The 19,748-nt window shown below is 49.8% G+C and overlaps 1 protein-coding gene across 1 annotated transcript in view; it reads right to left on the reverse strand.

Moving 5' to 3' along the window:
* Positions 1-19,748, reverse strand: part of ttc7a (tetratricopeptide repeat domain 7A) — a 72,204-nt gene that overhangs the window by 35,642 nt on the left and 16,814 nt on the right. The window contains 11 exon segments of the mRNA XM_064318289.1: positions 1,130-1,290; positions 2,264-2,336; positions 2,572-2,629; positions 6,028-6,063; positions 6,066-6,132; positions 7,553-7,657; positions 11,591-11,674; positions 13,150-13,287; positions 13,915-13,978; positions 16,225-16,394; positions 18,505-18,583. Of these exon segments, the coding sequence (XP_064174359.1) occupies positions 1,130-1,290; positions 2,264-2,336; positions 2,572-2,629; positions 6,028-6,063; positions 6,066-6,132; positions 7,553-7,657; positions 11,591-11,674; positions 13,150-13,287; positions 13,915-13,978; positions 16,225-16,394; positions 18,505-18,583 (1,035 nt within the window).

Raw genomic sequence — 19,748 nt, forward strand, 5'->3', positions numbered from 1 at the left:
CCTTATATTATGGACATCTAGGCTTGAACAAACAGAGGTATAGATTCTGGTACACACACACAAATACACATGCATGAGTCCTCAGAGACAAATGAACAGAAATGGACAAGCATACACAAAAACTACACAAGTCCACACACAATTCACGTATATTTTCAGAACTACAACTGATCACACGGGGGCAAGAACACTCAACGGGTGTTCTTCAAGTTCAGTAAGTGAAATGTGTGAATAGACACAGAATGAATAAGATCAGTGCTGATCGGACACAGTGAGGCATCGGCCTCCCGCCATTTCGGCTCCTGTTGCTTCCCTGGCTGGGAGAGGGTGCACATCGAGAGCTAGACAGAGTGCAGTCAGGCGCGGCCCCCTGCTAGCACATCTAAATAAGGGCCAAACGCGTCTGCGCCGTGGCAGTGCTCACTCACCATATCCTAAAATATGTCAGCGCTGAGGAGGGCTCCTCAGGCTCCGCGTCTGGGGGAGGGGTATTTTTATACCCGCTGAGACGTGTTTAACGAGGGAGGAGGGGCACACTTCCAAATGTACCGAGCAATGCTCCGTGCTCACTGAACACCGAGAACACAGGGCGCCGTGTTCAGTCCCTCGTCTCCAACACCTCTGCCTGTCAGCACACTGCCGATACAGCGGGCTCTCCCACACACCGACAACATGCACGGGAGCACGTGACTGGTTACAGTACACACGTATGCACACATATGCACACACATACATGCACAGGAATCACACACACACACACAAGTATACAAACACACACACACATACACACACACACGAAAGGCCAAAGATCTAAAGCCAGAGCCAGCCAGATGTAAAGCTCTGTGGTTTATTGGCATGGACACATCCATGCAGTAGCATTCGGGTGGAGAGGGGAAGTGGCCAGTTACAGTATAAGACAGGAAGCACAGATGACATCAGCCATCAGACTGTACGTGAGGTAGCTTATGAATGCGCTAAGCAACCACAGCTGCCAAGCAACGTGCCAAAGCCCTGATGAGGCGTTCCCAAGTCAGCACTTCCAGGGCAATCTGAGACCCCAGACTGCGTTTCGCCCAAAGCTGACGCTGCCCCACTGACCTGGGGCACGGGGCCACGTGGGACGTCCTACCTGAAGCTCTCGGGGTGCTGGCTGAGGGCGAGGCCCAGGGTGTCCAGGGCGTGCTGGTGGTGTTTTTGGGCACTGAAGAGCAGGGCTAAGAGGTGCAGAGAGTGGAGGTCGTCCCCACGCAGTGAGAGAGCAGTCTGCAGGGGCTCCATGGCCACTGAGACCTGCAGGGGGCGACAGAGAGGGGAGGCGGTGTGCAGGAGAGTTAGAGGAAGATACAGGGCAGTTTACTGGTTTTCAGTACTGTAAAAATTATTTTATAACATTTAGGATGAGCAATGCATTCTTGTGTCTCATATGTATGTGTGTGTGTGTGTGTGTGTGTGTGTTTGTGTGAGTGTGTGTGAGTCTATGCACACAAAAGAAGAGCCTAGATTGACAGAACGATCTGGTCTTGTCATCAAACATTTTTATGGCTGTCATACTCCTATGACATTCTGCCACTAGTAAAGTTTCATAGAGGAATAACTTCAGGCCCTTGGCAATACAAGCACTGCAGTAAAGCTGTAGATATAGGAAACCTAGCAAATAAGATGTGTTGACATGGTACAGCATGCAGCAGTCATGTACTGTATGTGACTGTTAATGCACTCCCTCTCATCCCCAGAGAAGAGTTATTTAATGAGCTCTATTTGTGTTAGGATGTAAGCTCTGTGCTCCACAGAGGAGCTGGGGGGGGGGGGGGGGTCAGGCCCCGGGGGGGAGCAGCTCTTTCCTTTACTTCCTTGTAAAGCTGAGATGTGCTTGTAAAGCTGAGAAACACATAAAAGGCTGTTTAAGTTCCCCCTGTGAGAAGCACTGGCTTCGTCTGCCTCTTAGGTGCACATGGCAACCACACCCCATAAAAAACACATTCACTGGAAGAATGTAGAGAGCTTTTAACTGTGTGACCTGACAAAGACCACACACATGCACACACACACACACAAACACACACACACATACGCACACACCCAAGCACCCATACAAACACATGCACGCATGCACACTTGCACACACACACATACACACACACAGTGTGCACCGTTAGTCCCCTTATTCAGAGCTGAAGTGTGTATGTATGGGCCCTTACTCAGGACAAGGCCCTGAGAGAAGCTGCTTTATGAGGACCGGAGTGTTAGGGAGGCAGAATCTGACCTGGCGTGTGAGGGCCAGCTGCAGGGACAGATAGAGCGCGATCTGAGGGTCCTGTGGGTCCAGCTCCTGAGCCCTGCGATGAGACACGAGAGGACAGGCACACGCTTACACACCTGCAGCGTAACCTCCACACATTCCCACAATGCACCTGTACTTTCTCCCCAGGACTGCCTCGCAGCAAGCTCAGTTTTATTACAATGATATCACTGCACTGAGATCTCATAAATCTTAGCTTTATGCATCAGAAGATATTCTCAATAAACACATGACTAAACAGGCGGACGGACAGACTTAGGAGAGCTACACACCTCTTCAATGATTCCAGTGCCATTCTGTTGAATTCATCCCGACTGGCCTTCAAAGTGGCTGCAGACAAACAGAAGGACAGACAGACAAACAGGAAGGTTCAGTTTTTGTGGACACAATAATCATGATGCAAAGTTCTTTCTCAGTTAAATATCATTCTTTGACAAAATGGTGACCTACACTCTCCTCTTTTAAGGTAAAGGGACACCACACACCACCATAAACCATACTGTCTGTTAGCTCTGGGAGAGAGAAGATTGTTGGATGAGGCCCTGTCTAGGAACACTAATGGTGCACTTCTGTACATTTCCCCTGTACAACTGAAACAAGGCTGTCGGCTCATAAATCCCCATCACGTCAACCTGCAAGCACTATTGCTGCTGCTCTACTTCCATGCTAGCTGTGGGTGGAGCCAGGACCTAGTGGGTGGAGCCAGTGATATACAGGTGGAGGCAACAGTCAGTATTTTATTCCACCTCTATCTCCACAAAAAAACCGAGATAAAGAAAGAAGAAAGAAAGGAGAGAGTCGCCATCACTGCTCACAGCAACCAGGTCTACAGAAGCACTGGAGTCCAGTGTTTCAGGGAGCAGGGGATGCTCACATCCTCCTATAGCAGTCTGCTTTGGCTCTGGTTTGTGGCTAATGCAGCAGAAAAAAAGCACTCTTACTGCAGCGGGTCAGCCAGTTTTAGCTCCGGCTTGTGCTAGTCTGGTTTCAGCTCTGTCGTAAAAAAGGGGTAATGCGCTATAAAAGGACTCATGGCGTAAAAAATTTCACACCCACACAAGAAAGTATTTCTTCTCACACAAGGTTATTACTGGAGCAGGGGTGTCGGAGACCCAGGGGGCCGTGGGGCTCAGGCTGCTTCCTCCCTGCTCAATCTCAGAGCAGGGGTTGGTAACACTGGCCCTGGAGCACAGGGAGGCTTCTGGTTTACGCTCCATCTGAATCCCTAACCAATCACCAGGCTGTAGGTGACTGTGTCCTAGAATATGGGTCCACTGCTGTGGTCCTGGGGAATGACAGGCTCCTCTATTTTTACCAATAAATCAGAAACAACTTTGGACCAAAAAGTATAAACCAATATATAACTATGTAATCAACTGTTTCAACTGTTTGATTTACTTGTGAGCATGTGTGTTTGTGTGGGGGGGGGGGGTGGGTTTGTGTGTGTGTGTGTGCGTACGCGTGCGAGTGTGTGTGTGTGTGTGTGTGTGTGGTACGGTGCGAGTGTGTGTGTGTGTGTAAAAGCTTTATGCAGCGGGTCAGCGTTTGTGTGTGCTGTTGGTTCGTCGTCGTAAGGGGTATTGGCTAAAAGGCTCATGGGTTTAAAGAGTATTTTTTAGGTGTTTACGAGAGGTGTGGTGACAGTGGTGCGTGGGTAGTGTGTCCCGTCATCGAGGTGGGTTGTGTACTGTGTGTGTGTGTGTGTGTGTGTGTGTGTGGTGTGTGTGTGTGTGGTGTGTGTGTGTGTGGGTGGGTGGTGTTGTGTGGTGTGTGGTGTGTGGTGTGTGTGTGTGTGTGTGTGTGTGTGTATGTAGTGTGTGTGTGTGTGTGTGTATGTGTGTTATGTGGTGTGTGTGTTACAGGGTGTGTGTGTGTGTGTGTGTGTGTGTGTGTGTGTGTGTGTGTGTGTGTGTGTGTGTGTGTGTGTGTGTGGTGTGTGTGTGTGGTGTGTGTGTGTGTGTGTGTGTGTGTGTGTGTGTATGTGTGTGCGTGTGCGTGTGTGTGTGTCTGTGTGTGTGTGTGTGTGTGTGTGTGTGTGTGTGGTGTTTGTGTGTATGTGTGTGTGTGTGTGTGTGTGTGTGTGTGTGTGTATGTGTGTGTGTGTGTGTATGTGTGTGTGTGTGTGTGTGTGTGTGTGGCCGGGGCCTTGCGGGGGGAAGCGGCTCTTCCCTGGTGACGGTGCTCTGACGACGCGCTGTCTGTGCCGCTGTTGTGCTGCCTCGCCCGCTCTCTCAGGGGCAGGCAGTCACATGCCATTTGGAGCCTGAATTATGCATGTGCCCAGGCGTCAGCCGTCCACCGGAGAAATGACATCAGATAAGGGCCCTAACCGCGTTACTCCAGCTTGGGCTCCGTCTCCTGCCTCTTCTGTTTTCTAATGCCTGCACTTAGGCAGAACAGACAGGCGGCACATCTCCGCAAACTCACCCGGGGCCCCGCTTTCCCCAAGCGCTCCCCGGTTACTTTCCATTACACCAAACAACAGGCCACGGCAATAATAACAGCGCCTTTCCAGGAAAGAGTAAAAAAAAAACGCAGCGTGAATCACAACGCTCCGCCAGACAGGAAACGCGCGCGATGCGTCAGGCCCGGTCAGGTGGGCAGATTCCCACCTGTGACGAAAAATAGACGGGAGCGAAAAAAACAACAGCGGAGTTCAGAACGGCATAAAAATCCAATATTAATGAAATACAGACAACAGGAAATTGTAAGCAGAGTACCAACTGTTCACAAGTAATGAGGTGGTGGGAGGCCTGCACGGACATCAGTTGTGGAGAGAAATTACATGATGCAGGAGTAGATAATGGACCGCAGATAGGGGCAAATTCACAATTTATGACTTCACAGAAAGAGAGAGAATAACAGGAGAGAAGTGCAGAGACCATTCCTACCTCAGAATGAGAGAAGAACCCACATATAACACTGTGGCATTCGGTCCGTCGGAAAAGTGGAGTGGTCTCGGCTGGGCCGGCTGGTGAGCTAATCAGCCCAGGTGCTTATAGGTCTGTTGCTCTCTACAGCTCGGGGCCGAGACCGGGAGCTCACACCGAGAGCGTGTTTTGATTTCATTTCATTTAGTTTCCGTTTAGTTCATCTGAGCACAGAAGACTAAGAAAGAAACTGGTCAACTGAAAAGTTGGCCTGCAGACCCCAGCGGCGTGCTGAAAAGCAGTCCTGGGTTTTACTTTCTTTTGTCCTTATAATTTTAGTTTGTGGTTTTGGTTTATTGTTTATTGTTTATTGTGCTCGGAACCAGTGAGGGGGAAGGGTGTAGCTGTTTGTTTATTTGATTTTGTGTTTGTGTTGGTGCGCTCTCTCTCTCTTTCTCTCTCTCTCTCTCTTCTCTCTCTGCACTCTCTAGCGTCTCTCCTCAGAACTCTCCATTTTCCCTCTCCTCTCTACCTGTCTCTCTCTCTCTACCTCTCTGACCTCCCTGTCTCTTCTCTTCTGCGTATCTTTTTCTACATCTCTCTGCTATCCAGCACCAGCGGTGTCCGAATTGCTGCTCTCTCCCGGGTGCACGCTGGAGTGTGACAAAAACCTTCTAACTCATCTGACCTGCCGTGTATTTCATTTATAGCGTATCTATTTCTACACTGGACTTCACCACTGGAGGAGCCGGAATCTGCCCCGCCCCCCGTCTCCTCCCTGGCCACGAGTTCTGCCCACTCAGCCCTCACGTTCCATGGTGTTCCTCAACCCCCCGACCCCCCCGCCAGGTTCCTCACCTTCGGTAGCCCTGAGGCTACGGCACCCCCACGCCAGTGGCACGGACAGAGCATGCGCCGGCCCATGGCGACCACGCTCTGCGCCAGGGCCTCGCCCTCCTCCAGCTGACAGTGGGACGGACAGACAGACAGACAGACAGACAGACAGACAGACACACAGAAGGCGCGTGAGCAGCATCGCGCAGCTCTCCCCGGCTCAGAGGTCATCCGAGGCCGAGCCGAAGCATGTTACCTTGGCGACGCAGAGCGCCGCCGTTCCCAGCCAGTGTGCTGGGTGCGAGGGAAAGGACTGGGAGCCGCCACTCAAACCAGGCCAGAGAAACAGCAGCACACTGCCACTGCTGACAAACAAACCAGACTCTGGAGGCTAACACTTCCTCCAACAACCCAGAAAATAAAAAAAACCTACATTTTCTGTTACAAAATGTAGGATAAGATACAGCAGGAACATCACACATTTGCAGATAGTGTGTGGCATAAATGCAGGAAGTGTGCAGGTTATAATACACTAAAGGTAATTTAATTTTGCTCTTTCGTCCAAATCATTAAAAATACTAAAAATGAACTGTATACACGGTGAGCCTGTTTCAGCTTTTCCCGCAATGCTCCTGTGACTGGGCACTGATGTCATAAACCTGGCCCCTCCCAGGCCTGTTTTTTTTTTCCATTTCTGTTTTTCTGTTTTCCAAACACGCCGCATCAGCTCTGACCTTAATAGCGCAGATTTGTGCAATTCAACTTTTTTTGCAGCCATTAGCTCCCGCTGTGATTAAGATCGCTGTGCGGCGAGGTGGCCGCGCCCCCCCCCCCGCCTCGCCCGTCTAAGCTCCTTACCCCGCACAGTGGACGTTATCTCTGTGCTTACTCCACAGCTCGCCGCTCCGCTTCCCCGCCAGCTGTGCTCCTGATTCCTGCGTCTCTGGCCCCGCAGAGATCGCAATCTCCCGCCCCTGTCCCCGTAATCACTCCAATCCACGGCCTGCTTCCACTAAACGGCGTGTGCGTGGGTGTGTGTGTGCGTGTCAGTGTGTGTGTGTGTGTGTGTGTGCGTCGTGTGTGTGTCGGTGGGGGGTGTCGTGTGTGCGTGTAGTGTGTGCGTGTGTGTGTGTGTGTGTCAGTGTGTGTGTGCATCTGTGTGTGCGTGGGTGTGCGCACGTGCGTGTGTCAGTATGTGTGTGTGTGTGTGTGTGTGTGTGTGTGTGTGCACGTGTTCTGCGTGAGTGTGTGTCTGTGTATGCGTCTGTGTGTGAATGTGTGTGTGTGTGTGTGTGTGCATCTGTGTGTGCGTGGGTGTGCATGTCAGTGTGTGTGTGTGTGTGCATGTGTTGCGGTGGCATGTCATGTGTGTGTGTGTGTGTGTGAGTGTGTGTCGTGTGTCGTGTGTGGTCGTGTGTGTGTGTTGTGTGTGTGTGTTGTGTGTGGGTGTGTGGTGTGTGTGTGGTGTGTGTGGGGTGTTGTGTGTGTGTGTGTGTGTGTGTGTGTGTGTGTGTGTGTGTGTGTGTGGGCGTGTGTGTGTCCCACTCACCCAGTGCAGCTGGCCTATGCACACCTTGGCTGCCAGCAGAGGAACAGTGGGGTCCTCGGGTCTCATCTTGGAGCACTCTTTAAGCACAGAGACAGCGCCTGCACCCTGAAACACAGAGACACTGCGTCACAACAGCAGGAAGGATACAGAGAGAGAGAGAGAGTGAGAGAGAGGGAGAGGGAGAGAGAGAGACAGAGAGGAGAGGTGCACAGGCAGACAGATACAAGGACACAGGGAGAGAGACAGCCAGGTCCCACTGAAAATAAGCCATGGAAAGGCAAATCCAGACATTATTTTAAACATTAAATATAAAACTGTAACTTTGCACCTATTGCTGAAAGAGGAAGCACCTGAGAATGGGAGCCTGAGGAATGACTCACAGAACAATAAGAGAAGGTGGAGAGAGAGACACACGGTGAAGTACAGAGACTCAGCACTGTGGGAGTACGTGTGGTTGAAATCCCCAATATGATACTGCTGTTGCAGAAAGCACAACCTTGAACAAGGTTAGGGCATTGCTCTAGATAGCAAACACCTTGGTTTAGTCATATCAGTTATGAAAATCGTGAATCATCATGAAGGCAAGCACGCAGACCAGCTCTACAAAAAGCTAACAGCCCACTACACCACTATTCTATAAGGATCTAGAAATCAGAGATGAATCAGCGTTTTTCACTGCATGTACTCCTACCCCTGTGCTCAAACAGAGCAGTATTTGTTATATTTGATGTAAAAAAAGAAAACATAAAGCAAACAGGTCAACACTAGAAGGGCCCACATTGACCTCGGTCTGTCTGTCTGTCTGTCTGTCAGAGGGTGATAGCATTCGGTGGCTAATGTCCCCGAGTCCTCTGTCTGTTCCTTTTTTGCTCAGTTCTCCGCCAGGCCCTTTTCGCACAGCCGCTAATTAAACAGAGAATTAGGCTGCTGTCCCAGTTCAAGGTGCCCTCGCGCTCAAGTGGGTGGCCTGATTCACACGGTGTGGAGCGAGCGCGTGTGAGGAGTAGGGTAATGTGATGGGTGTGTGAGTGTGTGTGGGCAGTAGGGTAATGTGATGGGTGTGTGAGTGTGTGTGGGCAGTAGGGTAATGTGATGGGTGTGTGAGCGCGTGTGGGGAGTAGGGTAATGTGATGGGTGTGTGAGTGTGTGTGGGCAGTAGGGTAATGTGATGGGTGTGTGAGTGTGTGTGGGCAGTAGGGTAATGTGATGGGTGTGTGAGTGTGGTGGGAGTAGGGTAATGTGATGGGTGTTAGTGTTGTGGGGCAGTAGGGTAATGTAATGGGTGTGTGAGTGTGTGTGGGCAGTAGCGTAATGTGATGGGTGTGTGAGTGTGTGTGGGCAGTAGGGTAATGTGATGGGTGTGTGAGTGTGTGTGGGGAGTAGGGTAATGTGATGGGTGTTAGTGTTTGGGGAGTAGGGTAATGTGATGGGTGTGTGAGCATGCGTGAGGAGTAGGGTAATGTAATGGGTGTGTGAGTGTGTGTGGGCAGTAGCGTAATGTGATGGGTGTGTGAGTGTGTGTGGGGAGTAGGGTAATGTGATGGGTGTTAGTGTTTGGGGAGTAGGGTAATGTGATGGGTGTGTGAGCATGCGTGAGGAGTAGGTAATGTATGGGTGTGTGAGGTGTGTGGGCAGTAGGGTAATGTGATGGGTGTGTGAGTGTGGTGGGAGTAGGGTAATGTGATGGGTGTGTGAGTGTGTGTGGGCAGTAGGGTAATGTGATGGGGTGTGAGGTGTGTGGGAGTAGAGGTAATGTGATGGGTGTGTGAGCTGTGTGAGAGTACGTAATGTGATGGGTGTGTGAGTGTGTGTGGGCAGTAGGGTAATGTGATGGGTGTGTGAGTGTGTGTGGGCAGTAGGGTAATGTGATGGGTGTGTGAGTGTGTGTGGGCAGTAGGGTAATGTGGTGAGGGTGAGTGTGTGTGGGGAGAATGGTAATGTGATGGGTGTGAGCGTTTGGTGAGTACGGTAATGTGATGGGTGTGTGAGTGTGTGTGGGCAGTAGGGTAATGTGATGGGTATTAGTGTTTGGGGAGTAGGGTAATGTGATGGGTGTTAGTGTTTGGGGAGTAGGGTAATGTGATGGGTGTGTGAGTGTGTGTGGGCAGTAGGGTAACGTGGTGAGGGTGAGTGTGTGTGGGCAGTAGGGTAACGTGGTGAGGGTGAGTGTGTGTGGGCAGTAGGGTAACGTGGTGAGGGTGAGTGTGTGTGGGGAGAAGGGTAATGTGATGGGTGTGAGCGTGTGGGGAGTAGGTAATGTGATGGGTGTGTGGTGTTGTGAGGAGTAGGGTAATGTTGGTGTGGTTGTGGCTGGGTACGTGGTGGGTAGTGTGTGGGCAGTAGGGTAACATGGTGAGGGTGAGGGTGAGTGTGTGTGTGGGGAGTACAGTAATGTGACAGGCGGACAGTGTTACCTCCTAACTGGCACATTCTCGTTTGGCCAGCCGTCTCTGACAGAAGAATAGCAACTGTCCCTTGAGATTGGTGGGGGTGGGGGGGGTTAGCCTGCCCGTAAAGTTCTACAGACCCCGCACCCCCCCCCCCCCCCCCCCCCAAAAAAAAACAACCCAGGTGCTAGATTTGACACTGCAGCTGACAGTCCTGAAATGAATTAGAATCTATAAATAAGGCATGAGAGAGGACGTGTGATTCGCTGGGCTGAAAGAGGGGAACATTCCGGAGAGGATGCCCAGCTGGATTTCCCATCCCTCGAATGACATGGCGACTTTGGGGACCTGTGTCGTCTCCCTCCGTCTCCCTCCCTCCGAGAGCCAACCTTCTCTTCCTGCACTACCCCGGGAGACGGCCGTGTTTTTGTGCATGGTTACTTAGCAACCAGGAACCGGCTTACCGAAGACACCGACGGGCCGTTTCCCCCGATTACATCATCTCTGATTTACCAGCAGAACCTGCAGCTTCTTCCCCACCACCCCTTCCCCAACAGGCAGCACTACTCCCTACATTCCATCTCCCCATACAGCACCCCACCAGTGTGTGAGGGAAATTTAAAAATTTCCCTCACACACACAGAATACTCTGGAATATACTGTAATGTGTACTTGTTTGTATAATGATAAATATATTTCACAGCAGTGTATTTTTTAAAGAAATATATTGCAATATCATTGCAATATATACATATACAGGCCCCTTGAATAGCGCAGAACCTGACAGCCGCAGGGGAAGCCCTGCTTCCTTATAGGGAGGGCACTATTTCCATCAATCTGAGGTGTCATTTTCTCCATAGAGATCCATTCACTTTGTCCCATAGACGTATCACTTTCCCCTCCCTGGCCCTGAAACCTTGCCCCTGACAGAGGGCTCCAGAACGTTCTGCGTCAGGCCACCTGTCTCGTTCACACCAGTCAGCGGTGAGGAGAAACCATTCCCCTACGAGACATCGGACTTCGAATACCGTGGAGCGCTCAGCCTGTTGAACCAGAATGTTCTGACAATTGACAACGTTGCTGCGCTATTGTAGCAAAGTTGCGAGAACGTTGTCTGTCAGTGGTACAGAGATACGTGCAGCTCAGACCAGGGCTCCCCAAAACTTGGCCTGCAGATATAAGTTTTTTTACTTTTATGACTAGCCATACTGTCTACTATACACAGACTGACTATACTACACAAAAACTCCAGGGGCCCTCAGATCAAGACTGGCATCTCATTGCAGTATGAATAACTGAATACACAAATAGACTTCAGGTCAAAACAATCAAGTTTACATTTAAGGAGTGCCATTTAATTACAGTACATTTGCAACTTTTCCAGTGTTATTCATTATGTTGGTTTTTCAACAGTATGTACACATTATGAGGTCACACACAAGCACACTAGTACCACACTTCCCCCATTCACATCAATCTGCAGACAAATAAAGCGCTAGACAGACAGACTGGTAAGTTCATTAGCTGCAAGGCGCCCAATGTCAGCCAGTTAGTCAAATAAAACCAAGCCCATAAATCACAGGGAGGGGTCCAGTGAGCAATTTCATCCCCTGAGTGTAAGCTTACAACAGACTTTATAAGCAGGCCTCACCTTCCCACAGGCCATGAGAGACAGGCCCAGCTGGTACCAGAGGTGAAACTCGTTAAAGGAGAACTTCATGGCCCGCTCTAGACACTGCAGGACAGACGCAGACAGACAAACAGCCTGTTAGTTAATGCACGCTTCCACATAACCACCCCCACGTCCGAGGAGCTCGACAGACGACATCACAACAGTTAAAAATGGCAGTGGGCGGACACATCCCTGTTAATGGACCTTTACACACATATCAAGACACAAGCATACCAACACCTATAGCACCCAATCACACCATCCAAGTCAAAGGTTAAAGGATGAAGGTTGAAGGTTGAAGCGTAATGGTTAAGTTGAAGATAAAATGGGCACAGGTATGGCTATATCTAATTTAACTGTCATCTTGGCACCTAAGAGATGAGTATGAAAGAAAAGCTGTTAGTAAGGGTACAGTCAGTAAGGGTAGAACACAGACACGGAAGCAGAACGAAGCCCTGTTACATTAGAGGAGTGTGTGTGTGAGTGTGCCTATGTGTGTGCATTTGAGAGAGACAGAATGTTACAGACAAGTGTGTGTGAGAGAGGGACCGATGTGTGTGTGTGTGTGTGTGGGACAGAGACTGTGTGTGACAGATGGAAGAGAGAGAGAGTGAGTGTGTGTGTGTGTGTGTGTGTGTCTGTGTGTATGTGAGCGCATAAATGTGTGCATGTGTGTCAGATAGGTGAATTTTGTCAACCGGTCCTCGTTCCTCATGCTTTTTGGTTCACCTGTATCTTAAAGCGAAGCCACGCCCCATTCTGGTGTACCTGGGCAACATGGAGCCAACCTGAAGGAGAAGAGAGGGAGAGGGAAAGAGAGAGAAAGAGAGAGCAAGAGAGGGAGAGAGAGAGAGAGCAGACAGGAAAAACAGGGATAACAGAAGAGGTGGTAGAGAGCAGGAAATCGTTAGAGGGGCAAAGAGAGTGAGGTCAGGTGAAAGCAGGAGGGCCAAGGAGAGCGGGAAGAGATCGAGCGAGCGAGAGAGAGAGAGAGCAACAGGGACACAGCCAGGCTCTGAACCCACAGAGAGGTCTGTCACAGCACATCTCACCTGCAGTGAATCATAAGGTTGTCTAGAGCATTTTGGGTCATACGGTACATGGCAGCACCTCTAAACATGCGGTTCAGGAAACCTCCCTCTATTTGTTCCATAGAAATAAACATCAAGTTGAGATCATTCGAATATAATGAATGAGCTTTTTTAAAATAAAAAAAACAACAACAAAATAAAAACAGCACCAGCGTGACAGCCATTTTCACTTAAACCTAACTAACAAAATGTCAGCAGTTGCATGAAACACCTCATGGTGTACTGCTGGAAAGGTGCTACATAAATAAAGTACAAATATTATTCTTATTCTTATTATTATTACAAAGAAAAATCTGGGCAGGGCTGCATCTTTCATTTAGTTCTTTGACTTCATTTTCAACAGAACAGCGTAATTCCCACTAACACACACACACACACACACACACACACACCAGCCCGCCACCACCCAATCCAGTCCCTCCCCCTTTCCCAATTCTGTAGTCTCACCTCGGAGAGCATGGCGTACTGCCCCCTCCTGGCCATGGCGATGCTCAGCAGGTCATAGACGGAGGTGGCATCCTGCAAGCTGGCCTCCCTGGCTTCCCGATGCTCAGGAGCGCGACTGATCACCGCGTCTCCGCTGGCCTGCAGGGGGAGACACAGAGCACAAACACATTCGTCATGGAAACAGATGACCTCAAACATACAAATGTAACCTAACAAATTTGAATATGGCATTCCAGACAAGGAAGGGTGGAGGCAACGAGTCTGTCGGATATAAAAAGGATGAGAAGTCGGGGGGATAATGAAAGTCAGAGAGGAACAGATAGACAGTGGAATATGGAGAGAGATGGATAATAATGTCAATGATTTCATTCTGTAAAGCTTAGACAATATTCAAATACACCAGTAAAGTATTTTGTAATGACCTGAATTGAATAGGACTGAAAGGGTGTGTCTTCAGCCCATTTTGTTTTGCCATCATTGACAGCACTGTCATTGCTGAGGTATTTGCTGATTTAGCCACACACACCCCTTAGCAAAGCTTTAGTTAATGCAGACCCAAATCTGAATTTGAGTTAGATAGAGGGATAGATAGGCACACAGATGAGAGGGATGACAGGAGGAGGAATGGGGAGACAGAGCGAGAGAGAGAGAGAGAGAGAGAGAGAATGAGAGAGAGGGTTACACAGATGTGTGTGTTCAAGTGACAGACTGATACATATGACAGACAGTAAGAGAGATGGAGAGATAAAAGAAGAAGTGCCTCACCATGGACTCGGAGATCAGCAGCAGCAATATGGCTTCCTCCACAACGTCCTGGGGACAGAAGACGCTGGAGAGGAGGCAGGAAACAGGAACAGGAAGTGACACGATGCACTGGTCAGTAAGCCTGATACCACCTGTATATTCAGCACAAGCTCACGTGTCACCTGTAAGCCGGCAAGGCAACCCTAGAAGTACCTGCGTCACTGCACTGCACTGCAGTGTCAAATTACCACAACGGAGCACCTTTTCCCTCTCCCCTTCTCTCAATCCCCTTCTTTTTCTCACTTTATCTCACCCTCTCTCCCATATTCCCCCTATCCCTTATTCCTCTCTCTTTCTCACATTACATGTCTAACCAATTATATATCAATTGCTTTGAGAGTTTTGTGCTGCATGTCTCAGGAGCAGAGTTGGAAAGTCCAGGGGTCAGAAAGTAAAAGTCCTGTCATGCGTTTCTTCCTCCCATGAACCAGCCAGCTGATTTCACTAATTAGTTCCACCTCCAGGCTGGAGAATTGTGCTAATTAGCAAATCCAGGTGACTGGAACAAAATACAGGATCTTTACTTTCTGAACCTGGATTTTCCACCGCTGCTCAGTCCATCTGTGACCCCCTGGACTGCTTTCAGCCATCAAATACAGTTCTGCACATGTCCGCTCCTCAGAAAATATCAGAGCCGCAGGCTTTTACAGAGCTGTCCCCAAATATGCAGCAGTGTTTATGGAACTGGGCTGTGCAGGGGGTTGCAGGTTCAAATCCAAGATGGGGCAGTGCTGTTCTACCCTTGAGTAGGTGCTGAACCTGAATTGCTTTTGTAAATAAATGTGTAATGTTAGTCATCCCAGATAAACTACTAATCTACTAAGGAGGTAAGTTTGAATAAAATACAAATTAATTAATTCAGTATATCTTTTAACATTATAAACTAGCTTCTATTTTAATATTAACAAATGGTGCCTTTCCTTATGGAAAAGTTGAGAACTGCAGGCTGTAACTCTACTTTTCACAAAAAAAGTTGGTTTCCTAAAATACCCACTATCCTTTCATTATTAAATGTCAGGTACACTTTATCATTCTGCAGAGCAGTAATAATTTGGGAGTAATAGAGGGTGAATTCTGCTGCGAGTGCCTGGCAGCTCCCCAGAATGGCTGCTATTTACCTCTGCCTTGACACTGGTGATTAAGAAAGTGATTTTCTGAGATTACAAACTGCATCTCTCCCTCTCTCTCACTTTTAAACACATACACGTCTAAGAAAATTCTCCTCAGTGTATTCAGAGAGATGCAAATTAGCCCCGTCCTCAGCTACAACTAATGAATACTATTCAGACTGCCTGAATCCTGCGGGCCACTGGACACTGTTGGAAATCCGGGGCGGCCCAATGCACGCTTTTCATATTTTGGGTTGCCATGGAAACCATAGGCATCAATCTACATTTGTACATTCGGAACCCCACTGGCAGTTGCACGTGCGACAGGTACTCAGGGAAAACGTGCTGAAGGTCGACCGCTTTTGTCCCGGTACAGGTTGTACCGCTCGGGTTGCTACGCAGAACCGTGCTGACATTTCGAACGCCGTCAGCTTCCATGGAAACGGGACGGCACGCCTTCTGGTCCCACTTGCGCGACCGCATCTCAGCGAGAGGGGCGTGACATCTGCTCCGCGGTGATCTCGTCTCTCTGAGCCCTTATCTACGCCATGGAGCCCAGCTATTCTGCAGTTCGGTAACAGAACTCTCTAGGCCCCCAGCCACAGGCAGATGTCAACGGGAGCTTGGATAGTATCCGTGACAATGTGCAGGAGTCACGGTATGAGAGCAAACATACGCACACCAAACAAACTTTAGGCAAGGTGCTGCGTCACTGGAACAGGAAAAGAAATTAAAGAAAATGCTCCCACTCTCGATTAATGCTCCAAAAATTCAATCAGATGAAGACCTATGGGGTCGAAACATCAACCATGTTGAATTAAACATGATCATTTGACTTTTGGAGCGTTAAGTGTGAGTCTTTTATTTCTATTCTTTAAATGTACAGAGGTCACCTCACATTCAAGCGAATAGGGGAGAAAACTCTTTACTGCAGGCAACTAAAAATGTCTGGTGAAATTCACTCCCAAGCGGGGAGACAGTAGGAAGCTGAACAAATGAATGAAATGAAAAAGAAATGAAATATAATGAGACAGAGAGAAGACGAGGCCAGCAGTGGCAAAGAAGAGCACTGGAAGGAATAGAAAAAGAGAAGGGGAAATAAAGGGCACAGAGGAGAAAGGGAGGAGAGGGGAAAGACAATCATGTGGAGTGGGAGGCACACCTCTCTGTGCCGTAGCGTTGAGGAGGTCTGGAGGAGGGGTAGAGCATGTCTTTGGGGGCAGCTGCGCCCTCTCTGTTCAGCCAGGCCAGAGGCGGGGGGGACAGGGGGTCCCAGTAGCTGTCCTCGCTCACGGAGCTGAGCAGCACCTCGGCCAGCCTCCGCGCAGCCGCCTGTGACACAGGCAGCACAGGTAGCACAGTTAGCACAGGCAGGACCGTCAGCACAGGCACACCCTCAGCACAGGGGCAAGAGAGCAATGCAACACAGGTGGCTCATAGAAACCTGCCCTGCGCCGCACTTACATCGCACAAAATAACGGAGCTGTGAAGAATTTTCACATAAAAAATGGTTTACAGTGATTTATCTTGGCAAAATATAACATCAGTGCTCAATAAAACATACAGTACCCTCACAAACGGAGCTGTTGGGGGAATAAGGGGGGTGGTCAGGCCTGATATTTAGAGGATGCCGTAGAAGTACTGGGGGGAGAGGGTGGCGGTTAAGGTGAGTAATGTGTACAAGAAATGTTCAGGCAGGGAGGGAGTGACCAGGGTACAAAGGGCGGGAAGATAACAGCACTGCTATGGCGACAGGGTGAAAGGCTGGGTGGAAGGTAGGGGGAGGGGCATGGCGATAATGGAGGGGTGGTTCTGTCATTCTGTTCATGTCTATGCCTATTCTCTTGATATTTAATTTGGTTTTTATCTCGGTTCTTTAAAAGCTTGTGTATCTTTTCAGCCTTTTTGAAAAAAGTTTCCTGCCTTTAAATGCTACGACACAAACGTTCAGTGATAATGTAACTCAGAGCATAGTTTACAGTATATAGAAGGAAGGAAATGAACTCTATCAGAGTAAAAGGAAGGAAATGAACTCTATCAGAGTAAAAGGAAGGAAATGTACTCTATCAGAGCAGAATGTACTCTTATCAGGGTTGCCTTAAGGCTGATGATTTCGCTGTGAGCCTGTGTTTATCAGCGCTGACCTCATCCTCACTTTGCTCAGTGTTATTTTTGACAGTAGGCTGCGCATCAGGCATGTGAGAGATAACGGGGAGCTGATTCAGAATCAGTGTGGCGGCAGCAGCAGCTCAGCTCAGATACACCCCGTCTTGTGCTCAAGCCCTGCGCTGAAGGAGGGATTAGAGTGCCGCAGCGGATCTGTGTTATCCTGGCAACCTCTCCTGGAGACCTGACGCAACACCGGCATTCTGGGGACGTGACAATGTAACTAGTGACTAGTTAAAGGTGTGTGCGCACGTGTGTGTGCATCTGTGAGTTGCATACTGACCGTGCCCTCCGTTCTTTAAAATGTGGTCTCTGTGCCACGGTACGGCAGTATACCCCGCTTTGTGCAGATCTGGCCTCCATGGCCCGCCACCAAACCCCATCCCCCCCACCCACCCCTCCGGATCTGGAGTGAGTTATCCTCAGAGAGCAATAGCTGCAGCCCAAATCAATGAGAGGCCTTGCATAACCGCCAGCGGCTCCACCAAAGCTGCGTTGCTAGGTAACCGCATCCCAGCAGGAGCTGCATTGCGACGTGGAGTTGGGAGAACTCGCTCTCAAGTTCCCACCTCACCCTCTATGTCAAACAAGTGTGTGTGTGCGTGTGCGCGTGTTTGTTTGTGTATGTGCATGTGCCTGCAGGCAGTAATTATACATATGTGCTTATGGGTGCAAACGTTTGGGAGAATGTGTGGTCCTACATTTTTCTGTGTGTGTGTGTGTGTCTGTCTGAATAAATATGCCTACATAATTCTGCATGCGTGCGTGTGCGTGTGTGTGGGCTGTGCTAAAAGCAGCCCGTGAGTGTGTGAGGTGCAGTCCCTCTGCAGCAGGGCACTCCGCAGCCCCCCCCCCCGCCCTCGCTGGGTGGCGCCCCCCGGTGTTGGAGAAGAGCAGACGCAGGGGCCGGCGTGCAGCGCAGGTGCGACACACTGCCGTAAGCCGCCCGTTCTGCTGAGTCATGCTGCCAGAGACAGAGAGAGAGAGAGAGAGAGAGAGAGAGAGAGAGAGAGAGAGAGAGAGAGAGAAAGAGAGAGAGAGAGCAGCTCTGTGAGCCTCTGCGGCAGGCAGGGGCTGTAATGGCAGGTCTCTGCGCAGCTCCTCCCGCGCTCGCCCGCTCTCTGCTCTCAGCTGCTGCAGAGGCTCACAGAGCAGGCTGGTGCAGCACGCATACGAACAGGGATCTCCACACTGCCGCTCCGTACGGCTGCTGCTGCTGATCACAGAGCCTGTAAGGGCATTATCGGGGGGGGGTCCGGAGCTCCAGCACCCTCACCTTCCTGAAGCTCTGCGACCCCCGAGAGTCCACCGCCCGCAGCACCCGCCGCAGCTGGTGGGCACCTTGCGCCAGGTGACTGAGAGAGAGAGAGAGAGAGAGAGAGAGAGATAGCAGCTGCAATTATGTAATCCTGTTAAACAAATACTATTTATATCCTGTCAAAAAAAAGAATCCTACATAGAGTTAAATGCTTACATAACGCAAATCGAAAAAGTTATATATACATATATATATATATATATATTGTAATTGACTGTATTTCAACCAAAAGAAGACAGACCTCTGCATTATGTACAAATTAGACAGATTTGTTAGTTACATCTGAAGGGTTGCCACAGAGATAATTTACCCAGCAGAGCTCAAAGGTGCCCAGGCCAGAAAGACCTATAAACTCACTCTACTAAGTAACAATCCCAAGGGCCTGTATGCACACATGACCACACAAAGTCACAAAGGTCAAAACCAACCTAATCTTCCACACACAACGCAACCGTGTCTGGAAGGCAGTTCTGTGTAAGAGCTATCTGTTCATTAAACGGAGAGGAATCTGTCCTGGCAGCCAAATCACCATCCATGAGGGTGCAGACCTCAACAGCCCCATTAAAACTATTAATATAAACAACACCAGCACTGTACTGATCCAAGGGAGTGAAGCCAGCTTCCACTCTTTTGAGGAAACATTTGCACAGCTGAAAAGTGAGGTAGAGAATGAGAAGGCCGCAGCAACTGACAGTGAGGAATCAGACCAAGAGGAAAACTCGAAGCCCTCCAACCCCCTAGCCAGCCTGCCAGCCCCTGGCCCCCCCACATTCAGCTCCTACTGTCAACACACTGCAGAGAGCCTGGCCCTGCAGGAGCTGGATTCAGCCAGGCTGTCGGAGATCAGCTCCATTCAGCCACCGAGCGATGATGTCACCCAGGTGAAGCCTGAGTGATGATGTCACCCAGGTGAAGAGTGAGCGCCGCCTTGCCGTGAAGGTGAACTGAGAGCAGAGATGACTGAGCAGCAGCAAAACAACCCGGCCCTGAGAGCTCAGCTGGCCATAATAAAGGCAGACGTGCTCCAGAGGGAGAGGGCCTTCTCCAGAGAGCTGCAGGACCTGAGGGAGCAGCTCTGGGGAACACGCTGCAACCCCCTGCCCAACCCGCACCTGCTCCACTGACACAGGCACACACTGCACTCTCCCCAAAAACACAGGGCTCCCCGCTGACACTGCGCAACGACCTGCTCCACTGACACA

This window comes from Anguilla rostrata, chromosome 18 (assembly GCF_018555375.3).
Source record: "Anguilla rostrata isolate EN2019 chromosome 18, ASM1855537v3, whole genome shotgun sequence".
NCBI lineage: Eukaryota > Metazoa > Chordata > Actinopteri > Anguilliformes > Anguillidae > Anguilla > Anguilla rostrata.